Source organism: Pistacia vera, unplaced genomic scaffold (genome assembly GCF_008641045.1).
Source record: "Pistacia vera cultivar Batoury unplaced genomic scaffold, PisVer_v2 Contig284, whole genome shotgun sequence".
In the NCBI taxonomy this organism is placed as follows: domain Eukaryota; kingdom Viridiplantae; phylum Streptophyta; class Magnoliopsida; order Sapindales; family Anacardiaceae; genus Pistacia; species Pistacia vera.
In genome coordinates, this window is record NW_022196095.1 from 700,046 (window position 1) to 711,013 (window position 10,968).

General features: G+C 32.3%; 1 protein-coding gene across 1 annotated transcript; it reads left to right on the forward strand.

Moving 5' to 3' along the window:
• The first annotated feature begins 7,454 nt into the window (after positions 1-7,454).
• Positions 7,455-10,441, forward strand: LOC116134225 (IQ domain-containing protein IQM1-like). The gene is made up of 9 exons (XM_031419896.1): positions 7,455-7,598; positions 8,074-8,396; positions 8,487-8,604; positions 8,776-8,841; positions 8,950-9,038; positions 9,138-9,225; positions 9,325-9,555; positions 9,681-9,782; positions 9,989-10,441. Exons 1-9 carry the CDS (start codon positions 7,455-7,457, stop codon positions 10,439-10,441), a joined length of 1,614 nt encoding a protein of 537 aa, XP_031275756.1.
• The last annotated feature ends 527 nt before the right edge of the window (positions 10,442-10,968 follow it).

Here is a 10,968-nt window from a genome sequence, read left to right on the forward strand (position 1 = left end):
TTAATCTCTTGACTAATTTTAGCCAATTAATTGACTTAAATTGTGATTCTTAGGTCAGAAAAAAGTCAATACTATAATACAATTTTTGATATACTCTTTCTGTGCTACAAAAAGAAGCTGGAATTACACAATTTAGTGTTCAAACTAGGGTGACTAGATAGGGATATCAACTTTTTAATTAGTCAAATCTTAGGAGAGTTTGTCTGTTTAAATTAGACAAAATGGAAAATTAGGGCTTCGTTTGGTTGGATTTTGAAAATACTATTTTTAGTATTCCCAAAAAAGTTAAACAGTAAAATACCTAAAAACTCACAATATTATTTAACTTTATTCAATATTTTTTAAACCCCCTAAATTTGTTAATTCAATTAAATACCCCTAAACATTTTTAATATTTTTGTTACGGCGACTCCGGCTACCCTCCGGCGGTGGTGGCCGGCTGTCCGTATTTGAGGGTGGATTGGGGGTGTTTTTGTTAACTTTTAATGTTTTATTATAAGGGGTGTTTTGTAAAAAAACAAACATAGGGGGTATTTTACAATTTGTAAATCCTCCATCGTAATACCCGCCCAATTCAACTTTTTTTTTAACTTTTTTCAAAAAACTTTTCCCAAAAACACAAAATTGTGAACCAAACGGAGCCTAGATGTCTCGTTTACATGTGTAAAATCTTGGTCGGTTCTACTAAATATTTAATTTAGCATATTTTAAAATAAAGTTTTCAAAAAAGTTAAAAAAGAAAAGGAAAAGTAGCTAATTTCTAAAATGAACACAAACTTTATTTCATTTTTGTTGAATAGTAGCTAGGCAAACACATCAAGCAACTAAAATTTCTCTCAAATGCATGTACAGAAATGGTCTTATGGAAATTTGATGAAAGATAGTTTGTTGGTTTCTTGACTCTGCGATGCTCAATTAAAAAAAAAAAATTACATTTTTTTTTTTTTGGATAAGATTTAAGACTATTGAAAAAAAAAAAAAGTACATTAAGCTTATATTAACTTAATTCCTTTGTTATATCTGGTTTACTAAAAGATTAAAAAAGGGGGATTTTTCTTTTTGTTCACTGAAGGTGTCTGAGCTAGCTTGTATGTACCTCAATTAATCATTCGAGGCTTTGAAACTACCGATCGAATAAAAACCCTAATGGTCACCTTTATTAGTGTCTGAATGACTCAAACTCGGGAGCTCATGAATTCATTTTGTTTTTTTACCATCAGGTCACTTAGTAATGATTAAAACGAAGTTTTTCTTGTTCGGTATAGATTGTTATCATGCAACACAATTTCAAATTTATCATTATCTATTTTCTTTTCATTGAGTAACATCTTCTTGTCCTTTTCATTATGAATTTTTTCTTGTTATTATTATAAAGAGAAGTTAATCTAATCTCTAATTATATATATAGAAACTTTCTCATTCCTGTCTATAGCAATTATAAATATAAAAAATACAAAATTTTACAATTTTCATGAGAAGAATTTGAGTGAAATTTTATCTTTTGACGACGTCGACATTAGTTAGTAACAAATTAACAATTCTTGAAATTGTATATTCCTAAGTTTAAGTAGTAAATAGAAAAGAAAGAAAAATAGATAATTATGAAACTGTGATCGATTTCCCAAATTAAAAACACTTGTATCACATTGGTCCAAGAACATTTATAATTCTCTTTCAGTGGACGGTGTTCCAAATCTAAATAAAATAAATTGTTAAGTCAAAGAGAACTTTATATAATGTGTAGCATATGGCCCCATAAAATCGTTATCTTGGTTGGAAATTGCCTATTATAAGGAAACATTAATTGTCGTGATAAATGTGTCCACAAAAAGCTTTGAAATATTATGTACAAACTATACCTTATAGTTTCTTTATCTTTCAGTTCTTGGGGTCCAAGCTAGATAAGACAAATATATTGTCTTATCTAGCTTATCAATTAATTATAAATGCTACAATTTATTAATAAAGTAATGGACAAAATTGGCCAATCCTTTTACCCTTTAATCTATGCTTTTTAATTAATCTAATTGATAAGGTCCCCAATGAGTATGAAAAAGAAAAAATACTATAATATATTATTGTAATTTAATATATTTATAATTATATGTTCCATGCTCTTCTACATAGATGAGACAATGGAAATGGAATTTCATATGAATACAACTTTAATATCTTGACTAATTATAGCCAATTAATTGACTTGAATTATAGTTCTTGGGTAGAAAGAAGGCATATTATATAGTAATTGATATGCAATCTCTAATAAACTTTTTCAAAATACATGTTTTCTGATGTACTCTTTCTGTGCTACAAAAGCAAGCTGGAATTACACAATTTAGTGTTCAAACTAGGGTTCATTTTTGTTGAATAGTTAGGCAAACACATCAAGCAACTAAATTTTTTTGGGTGATTGATAATTTTATAAAGAATAAAGAATTACATCTAAAAGCAAGGGACGACGCTTACAAAAGAGCAAAAAGTACCCAGGATGTACAACCCTTTACACACCCACCATTCCACGAACACCCCAAGAACAACCAAAAAAATAGCCAAGGATGACTATACAAAAGGCCCTTAGAGTACTGGCTGTGTAAAGAAACAATAGCCACAGCCAAAAACAGCACAGGAAATCACCGGACACAGAAGATGCAAGCCACCAAAACGAAGCCAGAACCAGAATCCTCACAGCCACAAACCAGCAACTAAAATTTCTTCGAATGCATGGAAACATTGAAATATTAAGATATTGGTGAAAGAGAGTTCGTTCGTTTCTCAAAAAAATTACTTTTTTATTTTTTGACAAGATTTAAGACTATTGAAGAAAAATAAGTACATTACGGTTATATTGACTTAATTTCTCTGTTATAGATGGTTTACTAAAAGATAAAAAAAAAAATTGAGTTTCTCTTATTCGTAATAGATTGTTATCATGAAAAACAATTTCAAATTTATCATTATCTATTTTTTTTATCCAATAACATCTTATTCGTAATAGATTATTTTCTAGTTAGGGAAGTTAATTCAACCTCTAATTATATACATTGAAACATTCTCATTCTTGTTTATAGCGGTTATCAATACAAAATTTTATAATTTTCATAAGAAGAACTTGATTGATTTTTTGTCCTTTAATACTTCCTGACGTCGACATCAGTTAGTAATAGTTCTTGAAAGTGTATATTCCAATCGATTCCCCAAATTAGGAACACTTGTATCACATTGATCCAAGAACATTTATAATTCTCTTTCAATGGACGGTGTTCCAAATGTCAATAAAATCAATCGTAAGTCAAAGAGAAATTTATATTATGTGATATCATATGGCCCCATAAAATCATAATCTTGATTGAAAAATGCCTACTGTAAGGAAACATTAATTATCGTGATAAATGTGTCCACAAAGAGCTTTGAAATGTTAAGTTTCTTTATCTTTCAATAAGTGGGATCCAAGCTAGATAAGATAAATATATTGTATGTATAATGCTACAATTTATTAATAAAGTAATGTGAAATAAGAAACCCTAATGAAGGTTACAATTAGTTTACTTAAAAAAAAAAAATATAATTATATATGTATGTAAAGGGTTACAAGCACATCAGTTAAGAGACGAGGGTTTTGGTCGTTTATGTAGCATAAGAACACTCTTACCAAGCAGAGACGTCTTTTCAGGATAAAATTGTACGGGTCCTAGGACTCAAAACAGAAAATACCCTTAGGAACCCTCAAAACAAATAATACCTTTGGAAATCCATCTACCATGTTTCTAGATTCGACATATATCAATATCTCTGTGAACTCACCTACCATGTATCTGGATTCGGCATACATCAACATAAATATTAATATCGGAAAATCTAGCCTATATTAAATGAACATTGTGAAAACATCGTCATAAATTTTGAAAAATAAGTAATACTATATATATAAAGTTAAATTTTTAATTGATATAAAATTCATTAATTAGTACAAAATTTTATAATTTTCATAAGAAGAAACTTGATTGAATTTTTGTCTTTCAATACTTACTGACGTCGACATTAATTAGTAATAGTTCTTGAAATTGTAATATTCCAAGTTTAAGTGTTAAGTAGAAAATGAAAGAAAAACAGATAATTATGAATCTTTGATCGATTCCCCAAATTAGGAACACTTGCATCACATTGGTCCAAGAACATTTATTATAATTCTCTTTCAATGGATGGTGTTCCAAATCTCAATAAAATCAATTGTAAGTCAAAGAGAAATTTATATTATGTCATATCATATGGCCCAATAAAATCATAATCTGGATAATTGAAACATTAATTATCGTGATAAATGTGTCCACAAAGAGCTTTGAAATATTAAGGGTGAGTTTCTTATATTATTTTGGATAGAATTTTTGAAAAAGTAAGAGTTAGATGGTAACAACGGCGTAAGATTTAAAAAGTTAATAAAAACATCCCTTAGGTTTATTAATTTACTAAATACTCGTGTAATAAAAATATTAATAATTAAAAAAAAAAAAACCTTACTCATCTATTAAATACTGACAGCCACTATCACTGTCGGAGAGTGGCTGGAGTCGCCGTATCGACGCACGATTAGTTGAATCTGGTCAGTCGTATGCCAAGATGGCCTTTTTCAGCTAGATCTACTGTGGATCTGGATGAAAAAGGCCAGATCTAGCCGCGTTTGGTCATCAACGATAGCCAAAGATATGGCTGTCATTGACAACTAGCTATGACCAAAGATCTAGCTGTTAACAGCCAGATCTTTGGTTGTAGATCTGACATTTTCTGGCTAGATGCACAGTGGATCTGGCCAGAAAATGCTAAATTAGTGCACTACTGGCCAGATCCAGCTGGTAGTGCATCATTATACCAAATTCCGGCCACCTTCCAGCGGTAGTGGTCGGAATCTAGCAAATGTGGGTGGGTGGGGGTGTTTTATTAATTTCTAAACTTTTTTTGGGGGTATTTAGTTAAATTAATAAACTTAGAGGGTTTAAAATAATTAAATAAAATATAATAGTATTTTCAGAATATGGAAACAAATGTGTATTTTGGGAATGATAGGAACATGAGAGGGCAAAAATAGGAACAAATGTTTAGTTTCTTTATCTTTCAATTCTTGGGGTCCAAGCTAGATAAGATAAATATATTTTATGTATTGCTTATCAATTAATTATAAATGCTACAATTTATTAATAAAGTAATGTGAAATGAGAAACCCTAATGAAGGTTACAATTAGTTTAATTAAAAGAAAATATATAATTATATATGTATGAAAAGGGTTATAAGCACATCAGTTAGGAAACGAGGGCCTTAGTCGCTTATGTAGCATAAGAACACCCTCAACACCCAAAGACGTTTTTTCAAGACAAAATTATACAGGTCTTAAGACTCAAAGCAAAAAATACCTCTGGAAACCCACAAAACAAACAATATCTCTGGGAATCCACCTACTATGTTTCTAGATTCGACATATATAAGTATCTTTGTGAACTCACGTGTCTGTATTTGGCATACATCAACAAGAATATTAATATCGGAAAATCCAGCCTATATTAAATGAACATTGTGAAAACATCGTCATAAATTTCGAAAAATAAGTAATACTATATATATTAAGTTAAATTTTTAATTGATATAAAATTCATTAACAACAAACTGGCAGGTAAAACACTTTATTAAACTAGTCATTTGGTGTCTCTGTAGACTTTCTACGTACGGTGTAAGAACAATGACATTTAATGACTTAGAGAATTAATTTGCAAACTAGTCATTTGGCGTCTGTGTAGACTTTCTATGTACTGTGTAAGAACAATGGCATTTAATGACTTAAGAGAATTAATTTGCAACATCCATACCCTTGATTTTCACATTTGAAGTATCCGGCAAAGGATCAAAATCAGAACCCTTTCCTAATCTAAGTTTGATTGAAGCAATGACGCTGTTAAAAAATATTTAACATACACCATCTATTCTAATGCCAACAATATGTAAGAAACTTGACCGGTTTAATTGGTAAGACTGGGACCTAGGGCCTTTTCAGGCTGGGTTACCGCTTTCAACTGTTTCCAAAATTCCTTGACCGTTGGCGAATGAAGGGCTATCAAGTGCTAAGGTTAGATAGATTTTATAGAATAGACGTCAGTAGTTCAAGGAGTGGTGTCAAATTGAATTTTGGACGTCGAAATCAGCCATAATTGGTTTTTAAAAAAATCAACCCAATCAGAACGATATACACGAGTCATGGTTAGCGAACATTGGGGGGGGGGGGGGGGGGGGGGGGTGAGGGGTGAGCGGTGCTAGGTAACCAATTGTGGGGTTATAGGGGTTTTAGAGTAGAGGTTGGTGGTTCAAGTGGTGATATCAGATTGAATTTTGGCCGCCAGAATCAGTTGAAATTTTGCCAAAAAAATCAACCCAATTGTGGTGGTATACGCGAGTCACGGTTGGCAGACGGGGGGCTACCTAATGCTAGGGTTAGAAAGATTTTATAAAGTGGAGGCCGGTGGTTCAAGCGGTGATTTCAATTGAATTTTGGCTACTAGAATCAACAGGAATTTGACTGGAAAAATCAAAACCCTAACTATTGCAGTCATATCACAGGGGTGTTTTTGCTGAATTTCAAATTAATGCATATTTATCAGGGGTATGTTTACAAGATTTCAAACTTTTTGAGTCATCGATTAGACCACTAGTTTAACCAGTTGGACCTGTCAACCTGAGACCCAACCCTTTGGCCGAGTGACACCTCGGGTCGGGTTTCATAACACTGCGTAAGAGGTTTGATACGAGATTAAATAGGACATTTTAACATAATAAATATAACAAAGAAAAGAAATATGACTCTGAAAAGGAAGTGGAAACGTGAGGTAAAAGTTCAGGAAATTGTAAACCGAGGAACATTTATTTAGAAACGTATTTACCGTTGAATTTTAAACCGAGGAACATTTATTTAGAAACGTATTTACCTCGGGTCACATATGCATGAAACAATGCCGAAGAACAGAGACCTATTTAGTTCTTGAAGTGTTTGACCTGATGAAATTATGAAATTTAGAATTTAATACACAGTACAACATATTAAGGTATACTAAGTCAACATATTTTAATACTATTTGCTCTCCTCTTCCTTAAATTTCTGTCAAACGTTCCATCTCTTTCTCTTCCCAATCAATACATCTTTCTTCAAAACGATTTGTTTTTTCTCAGAATTGACTCATTTTACATGCATGATAAGGCATAGCACGACCTTGGGTTTGACTACCATTTATTCAAAAATATTCTTTAATGACTTGTACGAATATGTGACTTCTAGCAAGAGACAAAGTTAAGTGTTTAATTAATTAATTAATTAAACCAGATTTTTTTATAATTCTCCTTTTCCTTTTTTAAGTACATAATAAATGATAAACTGTGTGAAACTTTGAACCGTTAAAAGTTTTCAAATTCTAGTGCATATATGCCTGCGGCTTCGAGGTGCTTTCAGAGTCAGTCTGATTTCTTTTCTCCGTTCAAACAACTGAATTCAAGGGGCAAACTGAAATGGGGTTTAGGGCTTTTCTACAAAATTAATAAGAATTTGCCTCTCCTTGCGTGTTTGAAGGTGACAAATTGTACAGGAAACATTCTTAGATAAAGACTTCTAGGGTTTATGGGGTTTTTAGTATATATAGATGAAGAGATTGGTGCAAAAAGTGTATTGAAAACTTTCTCAAACATAACATAGAAGAGCTTCAAGGCACAATAATATTCATCGATCGATTCCACGTAACAGGTGAGCACGTTTACATAATTTGTTCGTGTAACATATAAAGATGTATAGAGAATCTTTTAATGTGTATCATAAGAATATATGTATTTATCGATATAATTATGAACAGGTGAGAATTCTCTTATTTAACGTGTATTCTAAGAGCACAGGTCAATGAAAAGATTGATCCGAGTATTGAAATAACCTTAAATTTTTCGGAAAAGCATAGAGCTAGCAAATGTGATTATTGTATATACAGGTTTTCATCTCAATATTCTCATCATCCAAACAAAATTCTAAGTTACGTATGTGACTTTTTCTTTAACAGGTAATGTTTTCTGTCAAATTGGAGCCAAAAGATCTTCATCAAGAGGAGACAAAGATGAGAACTATCATGAGCTTCAAGAAAAGAGAGTTGGCTAGTGAATTACCTGAGCTAGAAAATGTAACCATTAATGAAGAATCCATGAGCTTCAAGAGCAGGAAACTTGTAAAACTAAATCTAGACTTTTCAACCAATCATCAACTTATTATGGATAACAAAGCGAAAACAGGTCATCATCATGATCGGCTTGATACAGCTGCAACCAAATTGCAGAAGTTCCACAAGAGTTACCGAACTGATTGTGCTGTGGTTATAGAGGCGCTAAGGTTTGTTAATTGATTAATTTTCTCTCTTTAAGGGCTAGCTGCTTGTTTCATTTCATATAATAAATACTAATGGATATTTTCTTGTTGCAGGTGGAAGGAAATGGAGTATGCAGCTCTTAGGCGAAGTTCTGTGTCATTCTTTACTGCTGATCATAAATCAGAAACTGCTGTTTCCAAATGGGAAAGGGCTAGGATTAGGGCAGCCAAGGTACTTTAATTCCTATACGATACGTAAATTCGACCAATTTAGTTACTCATGTTGACACTAAAAAAATGTTTTGAATAGGACGGATATAAGACGTCAACTCTAAATGTGACGTAACATATCTGTTTTATCGATAGATTTCAGTTGACTAATATTGTACACTGAATCTTGCAGATTGGAAAAGGTTTGTCCAGGAATGAAAAGGCTCAGAAATTAGTTCTAATTCACTGGCTTGAAGCTGTGAGTTCACACATAAAAATACCATATATATTATCTTATTTTATTCCAATTAATTAACAAAATATTTCATGAACTTGATTTGATAATAATTTTTTACTCGTTAAACAGATTGATCCTCGCCATCGTTATGGTGGCAATCTCCACCCTTATTATGATGTCTGGATGGAAAGTGAGAGCAACCAGCCTTTCTTCTACTGGTAATCAAACAAGAAACTTACGTCGTATAATTTTAAGAATTTCACTGTTTAGATTTTTTTTTTTTTTTTTTTTTCTTTAATCACGTTGTGAAAATGAAGGTTGGACATTGGAGATGGCAAAGACGTCAGCACTGAGAAGTGCTCAAGGACTAATTTACAGCTTCAATGCATCAAATATCTTGGACCTGTAAGCACATTCATGCATATATATACTCCCTTTTAGGAAACTGTGGAGTTAAAAAATAAAATCTCAGCTAAACTTTCTCATGTTGATGAATCGATGCAGAAAGAGAGGGAAGCATATGAAGTGGTTATGGAGAACGGGAAGCTTGTTTACAAACAATCTAGGGTTTTCGTGGATACGCCCAAAGGCTCTCAATGGATATTTGTCCTCGGTACTTCAATGGACTTTTACGTTGCGGAGAAGAAGAAAGGATTCTTTCAGCACTCAAGTTTTCTGGCTGGGGGTACCACAATGGCATCTGGAAGATTGGTTGCGCACAGTGGCATCCTCGAGGTATATCTATATATAATCATTCTCGTGTACTGATATTCATATCTTAGCATCTTAAAACATGCGCATATACGAACATGTTTTAGGTTTGGATTCGAGAACATTTATATATTCAATCTTTTCTTCAGGCTATATGGCCATTAAGCGGTCATTATCGTCCAACAGAAGAACATTTCAAGGAATTTTGCAACTTCTTAGAGGATCATAGTCTAGACTTGACAAATGTCAAGGTAAATTGCACTTGTTATCCTTTAATCAAGTCGATTAATATTAAAAGTTTGGGAAAACCCGGTAATTGCCTCTTTTGAAATTCGAACACAAAATCCCTACATATAACTAACCCTAGTGACTAAAAGAATTTTCATCTGGTCACAAAGGGATATGTTATTCTTTAAATGTTAACCGACTAACTTCTAGTATTAATTGGTATACGCAGAAAGTTTCAATTGATGAAGATATCCCTCCTAAAGTTACACAAGACAAGAAGCCAATCAAATCAGAAGAGCCTGCAGTATTAACTCTTGAATCCACTGACAAGCCAAAAGAGCAAGGAAATGAACTGAAAAAAGAAGAAGAATCCATGAAAGTGCAGGAAGAATCAGCGGCAGGCTTAGAGGAATCCATTAAGAAGCCGTTATTGTTACAAAAATGGAGCAAAGGAGGAGGTCCAAAAGAGCTTCAGCATCATGGAGTTGAACAAGTTCTCAATTTGTCTCCAAGACCAGTGAAGTCTGCAAGACCATTTGTGATCAGCTGTGGTCTTGTTGCTTCCCCAAGACCTGGTTCAAAGATTCAATTCCCTCCAAGTACACTTGCATGCTTAGGACTCCCAAATCCAATTCATTTTTCTAATTCTAAAGTAATTAGGGAAGTAATTAGGGCTGATTAGATTATTTTAACGTGAGTTGAACTGGTTTTTTTCCTCTCGCACGACTAGTATATATTTTTAGATATTCGTTTAGAAGATCAAATAAGTGATTAACCATTATTTCTGATCCTTCATTGTGGTCATACTGTTATATGGGTCATCTAGCTAGTTGAATCTTGTCTAAATCAAACTTTTTTTTTCTTCCTTTTGGGGATATTTAATTTCAAGGGGTTATGGTGATTCTTTCCCTTGTAGAATTTTCATTCTTTGTATTAAATAAATGTTCAATTAATTAATCTTTCAATGGTAAAATAATGTCTATCTATGGCTCTCTTTCTTTATGATGATTACTTGGAACTAAGCATTTTATGGTCTTTTTTTAAATTAAAGATGTGGGATCAATCTAATACTTTACTTTTGCTTCAATATGTACTCTGATTAAGCTACTCAATTTGCCCATTTTCAAAATTAATATAATGTAATAACTAAATTAAGTTTTATAAACACTATTCTTGATTATCAATTCAAAGGGTGTGTTTGATTTTTGA

Coding starts and splice junctions, on each gene's coding strand:
- LOC116134225 (XM_031419896.1), top strand. CDS start 7,455: ATGCCTGCGGCTTCGAGGTGCTTTCAGAGTCAGTCTGATTTCTTTTCT. Junction 8,605..8,775: donor CTAGGATTAGGGCAGCCAAG/GTACTTTAATTC, acceptor TGAATCTTGCAG/ATTGGAAAAGGTTTGTCCAG. Junction 9,039..9,137: donor AACCAGCCTTTCTTCTACTG/GTAATCAAACAA, acceptor GTGAAAATGAAG/GTTGGACATTGGAGATGGCA.